Genomic DNA, 16,042 nt, shown 5'->3' on the forward strand with positions numbered 1-16,042 from the left:
CAGGCTCCTCCGTCCATGGGATTTTCCAGGCAAGAGTACTGGAGTGGGGTGCCATTGCCTTCTCCAATTTATGGCTATATAAAGTAAAACATTATTTTCTTTGTGAAATAACTTAAAAATCAGAAATGTAAAGTTCAGTGAAGTATAATTTATTTCCAAATTGAAAATAATTCTTCATCACTTTAAGAAACTTCAACCACATACTTAGGAGTCTTGACAATTGTGATAAAGTCCTAAGTAATACCAAGAGCCTTATTTTACTGGTCAAAAGAAGTAAAAAACAACCCATATTCTCTTGGGGAAAAATAATCAGGATTTCAAGTATGACTTTTAAGAATTGGGAAAAGATAGCCTAAAGTTTAAGGTTATAAACAATCTAATAATCAATTTGGCATTACCAACTCAATGGACATGAGTTTGAGTGAACTCCGGGAGTTGGTGATGGACAGGGAGGCCTGGTGTGCTGCGATTCATGGGGTTGCAAAGAGTCGGACAGGACTGAGCGACTGAACTGAACTGAATAATCAGTTTATCTCAGTTTTCTAACACATTATCTGTCATCACTTTAAGTTCATCTTTGCAAGTTATAAATTGCTATAAACACACAATGTATAGTTGTCATCCTGTTACTATCTTTCCGTTCCGTCGCTCAGTCGTGTCCGACTCTTTGCGACCCCGTGGACTGTAGCCTACCAGGCTTCTCCGTCCATGGGATTCTCCAGGCAAGAATACTGGAGTGGGTTAGTTACTATCTTTAGTGTCACCTAAAGTTCTAAAGAGTCCCATTAAATTGTAATCTGAGTGAATTGAGCAAGAAGGAAAAGTTTCCTTCTCTTGACCATTTATTTATGATCCAAGTTATAACCATACTAAGGGCTTCTCTGTCTTCCTGTGAAAACTCTGTAGAGATTCTGGATCAGCATTGCCCATTCCCAGGGCCAGGAATCACATCACTGCTGACAGACCGTGCAGTCTGGAAACAATGGGACACCATTTACTATCTTCACTAAGAAGGTAGAATGGTTGTCCCTGATATTGGAACCTCTTGTGTATTTGGTCAAAGTCATGATCAACTGTGTCCCAAGACTTTGACCTAAGACTTTGCTCAATATCTACTTGTCTAACTAGTGGTCATCTGGAAGAAGGAGCTCCTGATGGTATTAGTTTATGATGTCTCCTGTGCTGGCACAGAGGTAAAATGCATCTTGTTACACACTTGACAATATTGTGGGGAATATGCACGTGATTTCAATTATAGTGCTGCATGTCTGCAAATTTTAGTGTAATAAAAATGCAAAACCTAAATATTACCAACTATGGTGACACTTTTCTTAGTTTTAAACTTCTTGAGTAATACCTTTGATGAGAGTTACCAGGAAAGCTCTATTCTTTAATTCTTTAGCTTAGGACACATTGCTGCCTTGACTTATTCATCTTCTTCTGGAGATTCTGTATTTCATTTTGAAGTCGTCTGTTCTTCTCTTGGAATCCTTCCTGTAGTAGTCGGGACTGTTCCTGAAAAAGTACAAATGGAGACTGAATAACATGTATCATTAAGAAAATCTCTAACTTCTGTCTACTTTCCACATTTCATAGATTTTAAAAAAATATTTAATGTCTTCTTGAAATTTTCTCCATCATTAATTTTCATTATTCTTTCTCTTGAGCCTTCTAGCTCTGTGATTACTTTTCCTGAGTCTTCTTGAGTTAAGAAATGAATCGCCAGTCCAGGTTCGATGCATGATACAGGGCTGGTGCACTGGGATGACCCACAGGGATGATATGGGGAGGGAGGTGGGAGGCGAGTTCAAGATGGGGAACACATCTACACCCAGGGCAGATTCATGTCAATGTATGGCGAAACCAATACAATATTGTAAAGTAATTAGCCTCCAATTAAAATAAATTTTAAAAAAGGAATATTTTTTACTCATATCACCTGATATGGTGATGAATCTCAATTATCCTTCTAATTTTTTTTATCCCATTAATTGTATGCAAGCTTTGTGGGCAATCTTAATGAAATGTTTGACTTCAAATCTATGCATTTTGATTTTTAAATACACTCACATACACATGTAATATAGAAATAAAAGAAGAATTTTCAAAATCTGATGCAGTCTGAATCTTAGATCAGGAAATTTGATCTAAGGTTCTACAACTTGGTGGTGGTGGGAGCCTAATATAGGTGAGGGAATATCAGGGTACCAGACTTGACCATACTGAATTTCTCCACATAATTCCCAACTTAACACATACTAGAAGCAGGGAACAGAAAAAAAGTAGGAGTAACAGATGGAAACAGTGGTGTAAGAGCTAAGGAATCCTTCTACTTGTGAAGGATCCCTTAGAGCTAAAATTCATCCCAGGTGTGACAGGAAAAAAATCATAGATTCCTCTAAGTGGTGAAGACAGTTCAGGTATCTTTCCAAGCATTGTGACCTAATAAAATTATTTAGTCTTATCTGAACCTCTCTTTAATTTTCAAAGTGATGGGGACATAACAGTTTTTGCTTCATATAGTACTAAGTAAGATATATGGATAAGACCATTTTTAGAAAATAATGCCTGGCAGATAATAGCTATTACTGATTGACAGATATAATGAAAAAAGACTAGGTGTGACATAGCTGCAAATAAAATCTTTTAACAGCGAGATATTATAGGGGCCAGTTCAGGCAGGCAAATAGGGATTGAAAAGTACAAGTAAGCATGCAAGGTCCTTCTTCTGGGCTTCAAGTTCTCACTGCTGGGCCACGTTTGTGAACAGGGAGTGTGGCGGGAAAACAGAGTAACAGGAACCACACGGTGTTGCAGTTAAATACCTGCAGTTTGAGAGCAAGAGTCCTCTCTTGCTCTTCCAGTAACTGGGCCCTGTCCCTCTCCATCTTCTCAGTCAGTTGTTTCACGTGTTCCTGATAGCTCTTTTCTTTCTGTTCCATCATCTGCTGGTTCTTTATTTGCATTTCCTCCAGCATTTTTGCTGCAGCCTGTGCAGATTCTGCTTTGACGCGTTCCACTGTCAGGAGGGAGAGGAAAAAGAAAAATGTATGTGGAGACCAAGTTGCTTCTTTCTTCCATCGACAGTTACCTATCACTGTTGCTACTGGCTGCATGTGCCCTACTCAGAAATGACTTTAACAAGTAAGAGACATCTTTTCTCCTGTTGCTACAGTTTGAGGCTCCTCGGTTCACCCAGCGGAGTTAGTTAGAACTTTTAAGAGCTTTCAGGGCTGCCTAGTCTCTTGACTAGCTCCTCACCTTCAATCAACTTTTCCTTCTCTGAGAGTGTCTGGTCTGTCTGTAGAATTGCATCAGTCACAGACTCCTTGGACTTCAAGTATTCCTGAAGAATCTCCTCAGCCTGGGACCCAGACAAAATGGGGTTAGTAGTAGGAAATGGCTGTAAGCACTTATTCCTGTTTGCCCACCACCTTTCCCTCTAGGAACTGCTCCTTTTGGCCATGGTGTGCCTGGTGATCAGATTCCCTATCACTGGGCTGAGCACATGCTCCAGACTGGCCAAACAAGGCGCCCACCCGAGCAGAATCCTTTATAAGAGGTTGATGTATATGTGGATAGTGATCCTCTGTTCTTTTAGACCGAGGGCTCTGATTTTGGAGCTGTTGGTCGTGTGTTCCCATATGGCGTGAGCTTGTTGGAGAATGAAGGCATCATGGAGAAAGTGGATCTGAATAAAGGGGGTAGAGGGAGGATGGAAGGGAGGGAAGTGTGGGGCTGGGGGGAGCCACAGGCAGAGAGAGAAATGATGACATTATTTGAAATTCTGGATCCATCTGGTAATCCAGTTTATCATGCAATTGTTAATTGAGTGCAGACTCTTGGATGAGCACATAGGTTATACCTGGTGTAACAGGCTCCTTGTAGTGTTTATTGAATCAGAGTGTATCAACCTTGCTTACCTGTATGCCCTTCCTGGGCTCCTGAAGATACTTCTTCTTCAGCTCTTGCATCTTCTCAATGAAGAGGCGATAGCCCCCTGATTTCGAATAAATCCCCTGTTTCACATCTTCTTCTAGAGGACTGAAAATATCCTTCAGTAAAGCAGAGCAACGATCTGATGATGCTTTAAGATTCTGATTACAAAAGTCATCTCGCCTTTTCTCTAGCTGGGCCTTTAATGCAAAACAATAAGAAGTGTTAATAAACAGAGGAGTGAAAAGATGTTAGCTTGATGTTGGAAAAGCTTCTCAAAAAAAAAAAAAAAGTCTCTGACCCCTAGACAGACTTATAGGCACTCAACAGGATCATATCCTTCCTCCAGAGTCTAACTTTCTACTAAAGCCCTTTCACCACGGGGTGACTGTCAGAGCAGTGATTACTAGCTATATGGTACACCTTTGGAGATAAACTCTAGCTTTTCACATTAGATCAGTGACTGCATATGAAATTAATGTGGCTCAATGTAAGTCTGCTTGTGATAACTAAAACTAACATTTTCTTTATTGCCAAAATATCCAATGAGTCTGATAACAATGAGCATGTAATTTGATTAGAAGCTCTGCTACTTATATATGCATGTAATGAAACTATAGGGAAGAATATTTGTTTATTCATGAAAGAAAAAAGTTTCAGTGAATAATAAGATATATCATAATAAAACTGGTTCTTCTATGATAACACAGATTGGTTTTCACCACTTAATGAGAATTACTTTTCTCAAAATAAGCACCCATCTCATTTCTTCTATCATTTTACTTTTTAAGAACCTAATCTGTATAAACTTGAGAAAAAAATTACCGCTAACTCTTTTTGAAATAATTGGTCTATATCTTTGAAGGAACTCCTCATGAAGACTTCAATGGCCTCTTTCTCACTGGCCCTGTGCAGGTCCAGCAGCTCCTGGAGGGTTTCCGTGGGCAGCTGCAGCTTCTGGCGCATCTGCTGGTCATAGTGGGCAATGGCCTTTTTCACTGCAGCCGAGTTCTCAATCTCAGCCAAGGCCAGGACTGCATTCTCCATGCAGGGCAGATCTCCACTGTTGATGGCATTGACATAGGTCTGCACCAGGGTCTCTAGACCTACAATAGAGAACAAATGATGATGTTAATTTTAGACGGAGTGAGGAAACTTTCTATTCTGTGTAATTCTAATGTCTATTACCAACCATTTGTCTTACAGCATCAGTGCCTCAGCAGCATCTGAAAACCTGCTAAAAATGCAGACTCCCAGCCTCTGTCCCAGTTTGACTGACTTAGACCCTCCTCTTTGGCAAGATCCTCAAGTGGCATAAATATATCAAAGGTTGAGAACCTCTCTTCTAGATAGCGAAGCTGCATTCATTCAGTGCATTCACTTTAGCAGCAGGCACTGTTAGGCCAGAAACCATATCTCTCTCATTTAAGTCTGTGTCATCAGCCCTGGTAAGTCCATGGGAAACATTGGATTCATATTTGTGGAGCAAATCAAAATGAGTCCTCCTTTTGGTTTATTCTAGCAGAACATTGTCCAGGAGAACCTTCTGTGATGATTGAAGTGTTCTGTGTGTGCTGTCCAGGGTGGGAGCCACTAGCCTCAGGTAGTGTGAGCCCTTGAGACATAGCTATGTGATCAGAATGTTAAATTTCTATATTTTTTATTAGCTACATTTACATTTAGATAGGCACACTTGTCTAGTGAAAACCACGTTGGACAGGGCAGGTCCAGTTTACTAGCACAATTGTCAGCTCTTAGAGCTTTTATTCTTTGCCTTTTGTATCTTTTCTCAACTATGAAGTCTGACTAATAAAACCTATCAGAAGTGTTGGTGCCACCTAGAATTTAACATGATAATAGTGGTAGATGTGCATTTTTCAAACTTGAAGCTACATGGATGTTATCACACCATCCTTTAGTCTTAGTGAGAGAGAAGACTGGGAAGAGGACTCACGAGGTCCATCCACCTTGATGCCTCCTGAGAGAGTTTTAGTTTTGGAATTGCTAAAGATGTAGGAACAGAAGACGGCAGTTTGTTGCACAAATTCGGAGTCCAGCTCATCGTCACACAGTTCCTCAAGCTGGCCCAATTTCTTCCTCTGAGTGGGCCGATCAAAGATGAAGCATTTCTTCTTTGGGAAGAAGTTTCGGATACAGAGTCGAGGCAGATTAAAAGTTTTATCTTTCGGGCTGGTACCTGGAGGAAGAAAAAAGGAATTTGTCTAATGTAGGGTCTTGCAAACACTTCCTGTAAAGGGTCAAACAATAAATATTTTAGGCTTTGCAAGCCAGATGGTCTCTTTTCTGAGTACTCAAGTCTCCTATTGTAGCCTAAAAGCAGTCATAGAGAAAGTATAAATGAATGGGTATGACATCATTCCAATAAAATCTTATTTACAAAACCAACTGGCAGGCTAGATTGGACAATATTTGCCTGTGGCAATCCTTTACCACCCTGAACTGTGCATGGTTCATGCTTGCATTTCTTTTCTTCAAATAAATGACCATTCTACTCCTATTCTTTGGCTAATTACAGCACCACAAGCCCTAAGCATGGAGACATCAATCTAATCACAGCACAGGGAAAGGTGAAAGAAAAAGAAATGTATTCTTAGAACAGGGAGAAAAATAATCTAAAACCAAATCTATTAATTCAGATAGTAAACAAGCATTACTTCTTAGTAATAACCCCTTGAGAAGAAATAGAATCTATAAATAGAAGACAACTGTTGATAGAAAACTAAGGAACAATAGTTTTCAGTGTTTTGTCATCTGTTTACCAATTCTAAGTTCCCTTTACCTTTCTTAAGCTTGAGTGAACTCTCCAGGTACTCATCTGCTGTGATGGACTGTCCATCTGCTTCCAAGTCGAGGGAGAAATCCCTCAGTGTCCATACAAAGTCTGGAAAGAAGCTCACAAAGTCAGCTGAATCCTCATCCCCATCCACATCAGGTGAGGATCTTGCCCTGATTCTATCTGTCAGCTCCGTCACATAGCTGAGTAGCAAAATAAGGAAAACTGGCATGAATGAAGAGTACCCCCCCCCCATCCTATATTAGTTCCACATACAAAACCTTTGTTTCTCCTTTGTTCTTAACCCAAGTATCCCAAGCACCAATTCTTCAGTAGGTTATAGGATTTTCCCCTTGCCACTGAATTCTTTTTTGTATTTCTCATGTTTGTTTCACCAGGATTCATAGTTAGTCAGTTGTTTTTTAAATTTTGGTCTCCCCTCTGACTTTGATGTGGTTTGGATCCCAAAAGGATACTGCAGTTGATCCATGGCCTGCTGGTTGATAGTTCCCATACTATTGTACACAAAAGTGCTGCTCAAGAGGATTGCTAGGGCAAAGATCCAGGAGTCATTCTGGTTGTCACCCTGGAAATCAGAACATATTTTACCAGGACTGTGTTTCATTCTTATGGCACTTTCCTGATCAGCAGTAGTAAAAGGATGCTCATTTAACGAGTTGTTTTTTTTTTAAGACAAATGACCTGTAGGAAGAAACTTAATCCCAGCAAAAATGACTGTTAATAGGACTTGAAATTTGAATAGTTTTGTAATTAGTGTTTTTGGTTTACCCTGATTCTCACTGGACTCTTATGATCATTGGCAGGTAGTTGCAAAACATTGCAGGTGGACATTCTAAGGGCTTAAATATAATTCAAATTTAATTTTTTCTCTTTATTTTTACAGAACAATTGTCTTAATATGGGAGCAGTAATAGTTGTATTTATCTCATTAAACAATTGTTGTTAATCTAACAATTTCCACTTCTTATCTTTTAAATATTCCAAACAATATCAGAGGCAATTGTATATCTATTACATCTGTTTTATAGATCAGAATAACTTGCTAAGGTCATTGAGGTACTGACAGATTTTTAAATCCATGAGTATGGCACTTCAGAAGCTAAATCCTTAACTAAAGTTCTTTGCAGGATAAGATTAGGTTGAATTTATTTTTTCACTACATTGAATTTTTTATTCATTACATTGATTTTATTTGTTCTACTGTTATGCATCTGGGTTATATGGCTCAGATTATAGCCTTTTATTAATTAGAACACTGTCTACAGACCAGTATGCTCTTCTTCTAGGATTCTGCCTTATGAATATTTCCTGACCCCTGGTTGCTAAACTTGGTTTAATGGCATGTAAACAGAAATGAAAAAACATGGTTAAGTGAAGGTCTTATTTAAAGGAAAATTAAATAGTGTAGAAAATTCACAGACATGAGGGGCTTAGTTCAAATTGGAATCCTCATTCCTTACCTTCTCCACATCCCCCAGACCCTCAGTATCAAGCAGAACTAGAGTACGGTTTGGCTTCTTGGGATGAGCCACACACCACATCCAGATGCCCTTTGTGTGAGACTGCACCGTGGAGCCCAGAGAGAAGCCTGCAAGGGGGCATGGGGAAAAGAGAGGGTAGAGTTTTAATATTAGGTGGTTCTGGAAGTTGAGATGACAGTTAACAAGTCCTAAAACGTCTCTTAAATCAAGTTTAGGAGAACTGAAACCACAACAAGTATTAATCTTACTTAAAATCAGAGAAACAGTGCAATTAGAATATTGAATACATGAAAAGATTAAATACCTTTCATGATAAAAGCAATCAACAAGCTAGAAATAAAAGGAAATGATCTCAACATAGTAAATAATAAAAATGATTGTATTAAAAAAAGACAGTCAACATTACACTGAATTGTGAAAGACAGAAATCATCCTTTCCACAAAAATTAACCAAAATGAACCAAAGACCTACAAGAAAATGAAAGTGAAGTTGCTCAGTCCTGTCCGACTCTTTGCGACCCCATGAACAGGGGCCCACCAGACCCATGAACTGTGGCCCAAGCTTCATGGGATTTTCCAGGCAAGAGTACTGAAGTGGGTTGCCATTTCCTTCTCCAGGGGATCTTCCCTACCCAGGGATCGAACCCAGGTCTCCTGCATTTCAGGCAGATGCTTTACCCTCTGAGCCACCAGGGAAGCCCTTAAAGACCTACATATTAGAGCTAAAACACACAGAAGAACTTCACGATTTTGGATTTGGCAATGATTTCTTGGATATGATACCCAAAACATAAGTAGCAAAATAAAAATACGTAAATTGGATTTGATCAAAATTAAAACTTTTGTGTATCAAAGGACACTACAGATTTAGGCATGGGAGAAACTCAGAATGGGAGAAAATATTTGCTAGTTATAAATCTGATAAGGGATTGATATCCAGAATATATAAAGAAGTCCTACAATGCAACACAAATAAGCAAATTAAAGATCATCCCAAATAAATGAATGAGCAGAGGACTTGAATATACATTTCTCCAAAGAAATTATTCAAGTGATCAATAAACATATGAAAACAAGCTCAACATTCCTAGTCATTAGAGATGTACAAAGCAAAACCACAGTGTATTATAACAACCAATATTGGAAAGTAATCTGAAACATGTATAGATATAACTGAGTCACTTTACTACACACCTGAAATTAACACAATATTGTAAATCAACTGTACTTCAAAAAAAGCACTAGTGTAGATCCTAGTGAATCCTGAAAGTTAATTAATATTTATAAGAAAGTTGGAAATTTTAACACTGAATGAATTTGGTAATATTAAATAATTTTTTAAAAAAAAAACACAATGAAATACTATTTTACGTCCTTCAGGATGGCCACTATGAAAAATCCAGAAAATAACAAGTATTGATGAGAACATGAAGAAATTAGAACCATTGTGTGTTTCTGGTGGGAATGTAAAATGGTATAGTTTTACATTTCCATCAGAATGTAAGCACCAGAATGGGACTTCCCTTGTAGCTCAGCTGGTAAAGAATCTGCCTGCAATGCTGGAGACCTGGGTTCGATTTTTGGGTTGGGAATATTTGCTGGGGAAGGGACCAGATACCCACTCCACTATTCTTGACTGGAGAATTCCATGGACAGAGGAGCCTGGCAGGCTACAGTCCATGGGGTCCCAAAGAGTTGGACATGGCTAAATGACTTCCATTTTCACTTTTCTGTGGAAAACGGTATGGCCATTTCTTTAAAAAATGAGCACAGAATTGTCATATGATCCTGCAGTTCCACTTCTTGGTGTATACCCAAAAGAAGTGAAAGCGAGGATATCAACAGATGTTTGTGTACCCATGTTCTTAGTAACATTATTCACAGTAGCCAAAACAAGGAAACGGTGCAAATGTCCATCAACTAGATGATTAGATAAACAAATTAGTATCACATACAATTATTCAGCCTTTGAAAGGAAGATAATTCGATACATGCTACAACATTGTTGGACCTTGAAGACATTATCCTCAGTGAAATAAGCCAATCCTTAAAGGACACTCATGTCTAATTCCTCTTGTATGAGACCAGTCAAATTTATATACAGTACAGAAGGGTGGTTGTCAAGGTGGTTGGGGCATTATTGCTTATTGGGGTACAGAGTTCCTGTTGGAGGAAGTTTATGGAGATGGATGTTGGTGATGTTTACACAACAGTGTGAATTAATACCACAGAATTTTTAAAAACAGTTACAGTGATAAATTTTGTGGTAAGTTTTATGTTATGTATATCTTACAACAGTTGAAGAAAAGAAAAGAAAAAAGAATAGACAATACAAATTGAAACATTTTTTTAAATCTTAAAGATCAGTGGAAATGTGCTTACTACATGAATATCTTTGTAAGAGTCTTGTAGTTTATTGTTATATACATTACCTATTTTTTATTACCACTTTAGTCTTTCTAGGAAAGGAACAATTTATGCTTTTAAAAAAGAATCTAAGGTGAAGTGCAAAGAGTGGTGAGCTGATTCTTTCAGGTCATAGTGACAATATGAACGTAACTGTGGACTGAAAGTTAGCTTTCAGTATTCCTCCCAGGTCTCTCACTTCCTCTCCTCACGTCACTGTGCTACATGCTGGGAGTGGGTGGACAGAAGGGACTTGGCTCGGCTTTGCTGGTGTCACTCACCCTTGTTCTTCCCGGCCAGCTTGTTCATCAGGTAGGATTTGCCTGTGCGGTAGAGGCCCACGATAGCCACCACTACAACAGGCTGCCTGATGGCAGAGAGGATTTTCAGAGCTTTCGGATTAACCAGCAGTCGCCCATTAGTGTTCTCAATGAGGCACTCTGGGCCTGACATGTTGATTTCTGAGGCCATGTCTCCTTGTCTGCAAGGGAAGATATGGGATGAATTAGAATTTCCAGTCTACACAAATCAAGAGCTTTCATGAGGTTATTTTGCATTCAGAAGGAGGAATCACAGAATCCCCCAACATGGCCAAAAGTTATATGTGAACAGTGAGAGAGATGAGGGAAAGATCTGCCTCCTTTTAGAAAGTTACAGAAGTACAGAGTAGTTCATTAAAAATATTGATATGACAGTGACTTATCAGCCAGCATTCAGCCACCCACATGCACAAAATCTTCCATTTAGTTTACATGTAAATCTTTCCTTTTGGATTCTCATTTAAAAGTTTATACTAGACATTAAATGTAAAATAGAATAGGATTCAGAGAGATTTGTTGTACTTGCAATGTATGAGAGATTTGGTATTTATTTATTCACTAATTCTTACTATGAATAAAGAATTTCATGAATAAATGTTCATTGCTTGATATATATATCTCTGAACAATTTCTAATGATTTGAAATGCATGTTTTTCTCATTAGTTATCCTTATTTCTACTGGAATAAGTGTCCACAGAACTTCTCACACTGCTAATCTACAAGTGGAACTTACTTTAGCAAATTTTGTAAAAAATATGTAACCTTGTGAAACACATGGCTCAAGACTCTTCCAAAACCTTGGTATGGGCTTGTGGAAGCAAGGGATCTGAAAGTTAAAATTTATTACCTTCAGAACAAATAGCCTACAACAATGTGGGAGTAAACCTTACAACTGCAAATACTGCATGTTGCTGAAAATTGTTTGTATATATATTTTTTGTGTGTTTGTAAGGAAAAAAGAACAATGAAATAAAGATTAAAAGATCAGGAAACATATCAGGAGAGCTAGAGAAGAAAGTTGTTGAAATGAAATAGCTATATTTCCGGCCATACAATTCTAAGTTTTCTCTTTTGTTCTTTTTCCCCATGTTGTAGAAGAGAAGTGAAGCAGGAAGAGAAGGAAGAGGGCTAGGAGTAAGAAGAGAGGGATGGGGAGGCAAAAAGGGAGGGGAAGCTGAAAAGGAGAGAGCTGTCAGAGGGTAGGTGATAAATGGAGCTAGCGCCAAGTCAAGGAAGTCAGCGGAAGAATTTCTAGAAGGCAAGGTCATAACTCCTTGAGAGCCCAGAGAGGGCAAAGTAAACAATGATGGTGCCTTTAGCATCATCATAGAGTCTTTAAAGAGGAAGCTTTTTAGTAAAATAGTGGGGTTGAATTCCACTCCTAAGGTGTAAGACATGCTCGAGTTGGCACCAAGAAATTGAATGTAGTGAAACCTGTGGTATTTCTAAAGTAAGAAGTCCACTTTGAAACAAATCTTCATGAATCTGTATTATCTTTCACTCTGATTTTCAGGTTTTTCTCTGTCTTCAGAGTGTTAGGTGGCTGTTACCACTACATTTCATTTAGAATTATTTCTTCTCATGAAAATAACATATTTGTCACCCTGTCAGTTTCTTAGCTGCAGTCAAATAAGTATTGAACAAATATAATAAAGACGTTGGTAATATAGCTGTGCCCTGCTCAACACAGACATCAGCAAAGAGAAGGGCAATACTAATTCATTTCAAACTATTAAATTAGCCCAATAAGCTAATCAAGTACAAGCACAGTCATGACCCAGGACAGGCTGCCACTTGATAACACCAGGATGTCATCTGACCTTGTGTCTCATGTCAGGATGAGCTGCAGCCTGTCTTGATGCTGGTCATTTTTTTTAAATTTTATTTTTAATTGGAGGAAAATTACTCTACAATATTGTGATGGTTTCTGCCATACATAAACATGAATCAGCCATAAGTATACATATCCCCTGCTGCCAATTTGTCCTTCTACCTGCCTCCCCATCCAAACCCTCTAGGTCCTCACAGGGCACCAGCTTTGGGTTCCCTGCATCATACGATGCTGATCAGTTTTTAGAAAACTAATGAACTCTTGCAGATCCCTTCCCATTCCTGCATTAATCTTATCATGGTCTCCTTCTCCCAGAGCAGGGCTCCTTTAGCACTGAAGAGAAAGATGCTCTAAGGAAAAAATTAAGTTCTTACCTGTTTTCTTCTTAGCTTAGTTGGCGTGGTTCTGAAACTTCTCTGTCTCTCACTAGATGTTTAGACTTCTGTTTCACCCACTCGTATCCTAGGTCTTGCTTGCTTTCCTTTAGCAACCAGACAGAAGAACAGCAACCTCTTTAACAGCTTTAGAGTAATATGAAACTGAAAGCACTGAGAGCAAAGCAATGACTCAAGAACCATAAAAGGAATTCTTGGAAGCTATCCTAGGAGGAGGGAAGATGGGTTTGATGTAATTTCTCAACTAGAACCTTCACATTAATTTTTTTGAAAGACATATTAGAGATCATTTAATATTTTGAAAAGTGTCTACCTTTTACTTAAAGAAAGAAAAACTTAACAGGAACCCAAAGTTGTATAAAATAAGTTGTCTACATGTAAATTTTCATAATAACCTCTCTCTAGCACAATCACTATATAGCAGAAAGACTTTTTGAATATAGAAGTGAATATGTTTTATATTATATGAATAATAAAAAATGATAATATTCATCCTCAATCCTGTCACTCAGACTATCCTTCTAGGTTTTTTCCCATGAATACACATAACACAATTATGTGTTTTATAAAACTGGGGTTATATGATATTGTACTGTACTCTCTTTCATCATATATTATGACAATTCAATATTATTCTATGTTTCAAAGTTATAACTTTTAATGGCTTGTATCACTCTATTACATGGAGGCATTATGACTTATTTAACTTCTGTACTATTATGGCTTGTTAGGGTATTTCCAAATTTTTTTTTAAATATAGTTAACAGGAAATTTGTTTCTTTCTGAAAGTGGTTTTCAGAGAAGATATAACAAACATCTTGACTAAAAAATAAATAAATAAAGACAACTACTCCTGAGAATTCAGATAGACCTGAGATGGGCATATGAATAGTTCTGTGAGAACAAATTAATTACTACCCTCTAGTGGGGTCGCTAAGAATTGGACACAACTGAGCGACTTCACTTTCACTTTTCACTTTCACACATTGGAGAAGGAAATGGCAACCCACTCCAGTGTTCTTGCCTGGAGAATCCCAGGGACGGGGGAGCCTGGTGGGCTTCCATCTATGGGGTCACACAGAGTCGGACATGACTGAAGTGACTTAGCAGCAGCAGCAGCAGCAGTGTTTCCAAATTCCATTCATTCATCTTTGTAACACAGTGAAGAAGATAGCAGAGTTTTGACTGCCAAACTGAAGTCCGAATCTGGGTTCTAACATTTACTACTACTGGTCAGGTATTCAGTCTCTCTATAGTGGAAGCACATTGGATTATTTACCCAGCATCTATCCATCCACAGAGTTGTAGTGAGTGTTCCAAACACTTTTAGCATGACTTTTAACTCTCTGACCATAGTTCATTAGATCAGTAGATGCTACACAGCACTCATAAGTTTATTTTTCTTGTTTCAGATACATTTTTTTTCTATGTGGCTGCGCCATAATATATATACTCAGGAGGCACAGGAGCCATATTTTTCACTGTGTGGATGGAGATGTAAAAAGTACACATTTGTCATGAATTAGGTCCAGGTATAGTAACAGAGATGATGGCTGGAGAGACTTGGTTTTAGTTCAGTCCCAGTTTTCTTTCTTTAAGTAAAAGGTAATCATTAAAGATGGCAGAATCATACAATTAGAAATTCTATACAAGATTAATGAGAAATTAGGCAACAAAGAATTAGATTTGTAAGGTATGGACATTTCATTTTCTCTCTTCCTTTTGTTTTTATACCTTGTCTAGTAGAAGTATAGATATATTAATATTTACCTCCCAGCAAAAGTATGACTAATAACAAATAAAGTAGAAGATCAAAAGAATTTAAAAGAGGTGAAATGCTAAAAAAAAAGAAGAGAAAAGGAAAACTTTATAGGGTTAAAATAGTTAAGTTAATCAAAATGAAAATGCTTTGCTGAAACAATCCACACATCCAGAAATCACAGATCAGGGCATTATGTGAGGAAACACTGGTGTGTGCCTCTTGTTAGCACTCCCCTTCCTCTGTTCTCTACATAAAAAAAAAAAAAATAATATTTTGAAAAGTGTCTATTAGATACTTAAGTATAATGGAATGTGTCTCAGAATTGGGGATCAGTTTAGGAAACCTAGAAGAGGAAGCATAGTCCTTTTTAGGTTTAATTTCCATAAATAATGGACACACAGTGGACCTGGCTCCTCATTTATGCATGCCATAAGTGAGGAAAAAGACACATCTTACACATTATGAACACACAGCCCCTGGAACTTAATACCAACTGCACAGGCAGAAAGGCGTTCCATGTTTTGCACACATGTTCCATGCTCTGTGCTGACGGTTCTACATGGGTTAAATATTTATATCTCATAACAAGACATTTCCCCACCATTTTATAGAAACTGAGACACAGAAAGATTTAATGTCTTGTCTCATATTACAGCACTGTGAATAATCTGAACCGAATCATTCTTGTTTCCAAACCTTCCAGTTTAACCTCTTCAATATACTGCCTTTCCTTGTCTTTTCAGTGAATAGCAGTAGAAGTAACAGCTTTATTTCTTGATTGTTCTAAGGAGCACACATGTTACAAATCTAATTCAATCCTGAGTATAATCATGCAAAATAAGTGGTCTTGTCTCAATCTTGCAGTGAAAAAACAAGAAGATTTGAGGGAGGGTAAATAATATGCCTGGTCAAATTCACCAAGCACATCGTAGAGGTGGGATGTGAATTTGAAACTGTGTTTGCCCTTAAACTCTTCTTTTTCTCCTCCTCAACAGGGCTTCTGAAGGAGGCAATAGGAAAGGGAGGAGGAAGGGAGATATTCAAGGAAAGGGAAACATTTGTAAGTTCTTCTGATCTCATGGTACAATGGTGTTT

The 16,042-nt window shown here is 38.1% G+C and overlaps 1 protein-coding gene, 1 long non-coding RNA gene and 1 other non-coding gene across 4 annotated transcripts in view; 1 reads left to right on the forward strand and 2 right to left on the reverse strand.

Moving 5' to 3' along the window:
* The window catches only part of LOC129541842 (uncharacterized), a 46,378-nt gene that overhangs the window by 19,062 nt on the left and 11,274 nt on the right, over nucleotides 1-16,042 (forward strand). Inside the window, exons 3-6 of one of the 2 annotated variants that reach the window (XR_016037211.1) lie at nucleotides 5,143-5,539; nucleotides 6,747-6,889; nucleotides 10,829-14,689; nucleotides 15,943-16,007. This is a non-coding gene — a long non-coding RNA (uncharacterized LOC129541842). The remainder of the gene's footprint in view (nucleotides 1-5,142; nucleotides 5,540-6,746; nucleotides 6,890-10,828; nucleotides 14,690-15,942; nucleotides 16,008-16,042) is intronic. The other variant, XR_016037210.1, reaches the window with a different exon arrangement.
* On the reverse strand, nucleotides 134-13,304 carry LOC129541836 (guanylate-binding protein 1-like). Its single transcript, XM_055404141.2, has 11 exons — nucleotides 13,165-13,304; nucleotides 10,920-11,119; nucleotides 8,212-8,339; nucleotides 7,207-7,316; nucleotides 6,737-6,933; nucleotides 5,891-6,133; nucleotides 4,762-5,042; nucleotides 3,924-4,136; nucleotides 3,262-3,364; nucleotides 2,826-3,019; nucleotides 134-1,515 (listed from the first exon to the last, which is right to left on the reverse strand). The coding sequence occupies exons 2-11, from the start codon at nucleotides 11,107-11,109 to the stop codon at nucleotides 1,399-1,401; spliced, it is 1,776 nt and encodes a 591-aa protein (XP_055260116.2). The 5' UTR covers nucleotides 11,110-11,119; nucleotides 13,165-13,304; the 3' UTR covers nucleotides 134-1,398.
* On the reverse strand, nucleotides 8,857-8,928 carry TRNAF-GAA (transfer RNA phenylalanine (anticodon GAA)). The gene has a single exon. It is a non-coding gene; the product is annotated as a tRNA-Phe (tRNA).

Source organism: Moschus berezovskii, chromosome 4, assembly GCF_049115385.1.
Source record: "Moschus berezovskii isolate FMDL1 chromosome 4, NW_MosBer_1.0, whole genome shotgun sequence".
NCBI classification, from domain to species: Eukaryota; Metazoa; Chordata; class Mammalia; order Artiodactyla; family Moschidae; genus Moschus; species Moschus berezovskii.

What these genes read in the sequence shown, in the direction of transcription:
- LOC129541836 (XM_055404141.2), bottom strand. Translation starts at nt 11,109, where the DNA reads ATGGCCTCAGAAATCAACATGTCAGGCCCAGAGTGCCTCATTGAGAAC. An exon ending in TATTTCAAAAAGAGTTAGCG is followed by an intron (nt 4,137 to 4,761) that starts GTAATTTTTTTC and finishes TTTGCATTAAAG; the next exon opens with GCCCAGCTAGAGAAAAGGCG. An exon ending in CTCTTGCTCTCAAACTGCAG is followed by an intron (nt 1,516 to 2,825) that starts GTATTTAACTGC and finishes GTACTTTTTCAG; the next exon opens with GAACAGTCCCGACTACTACA.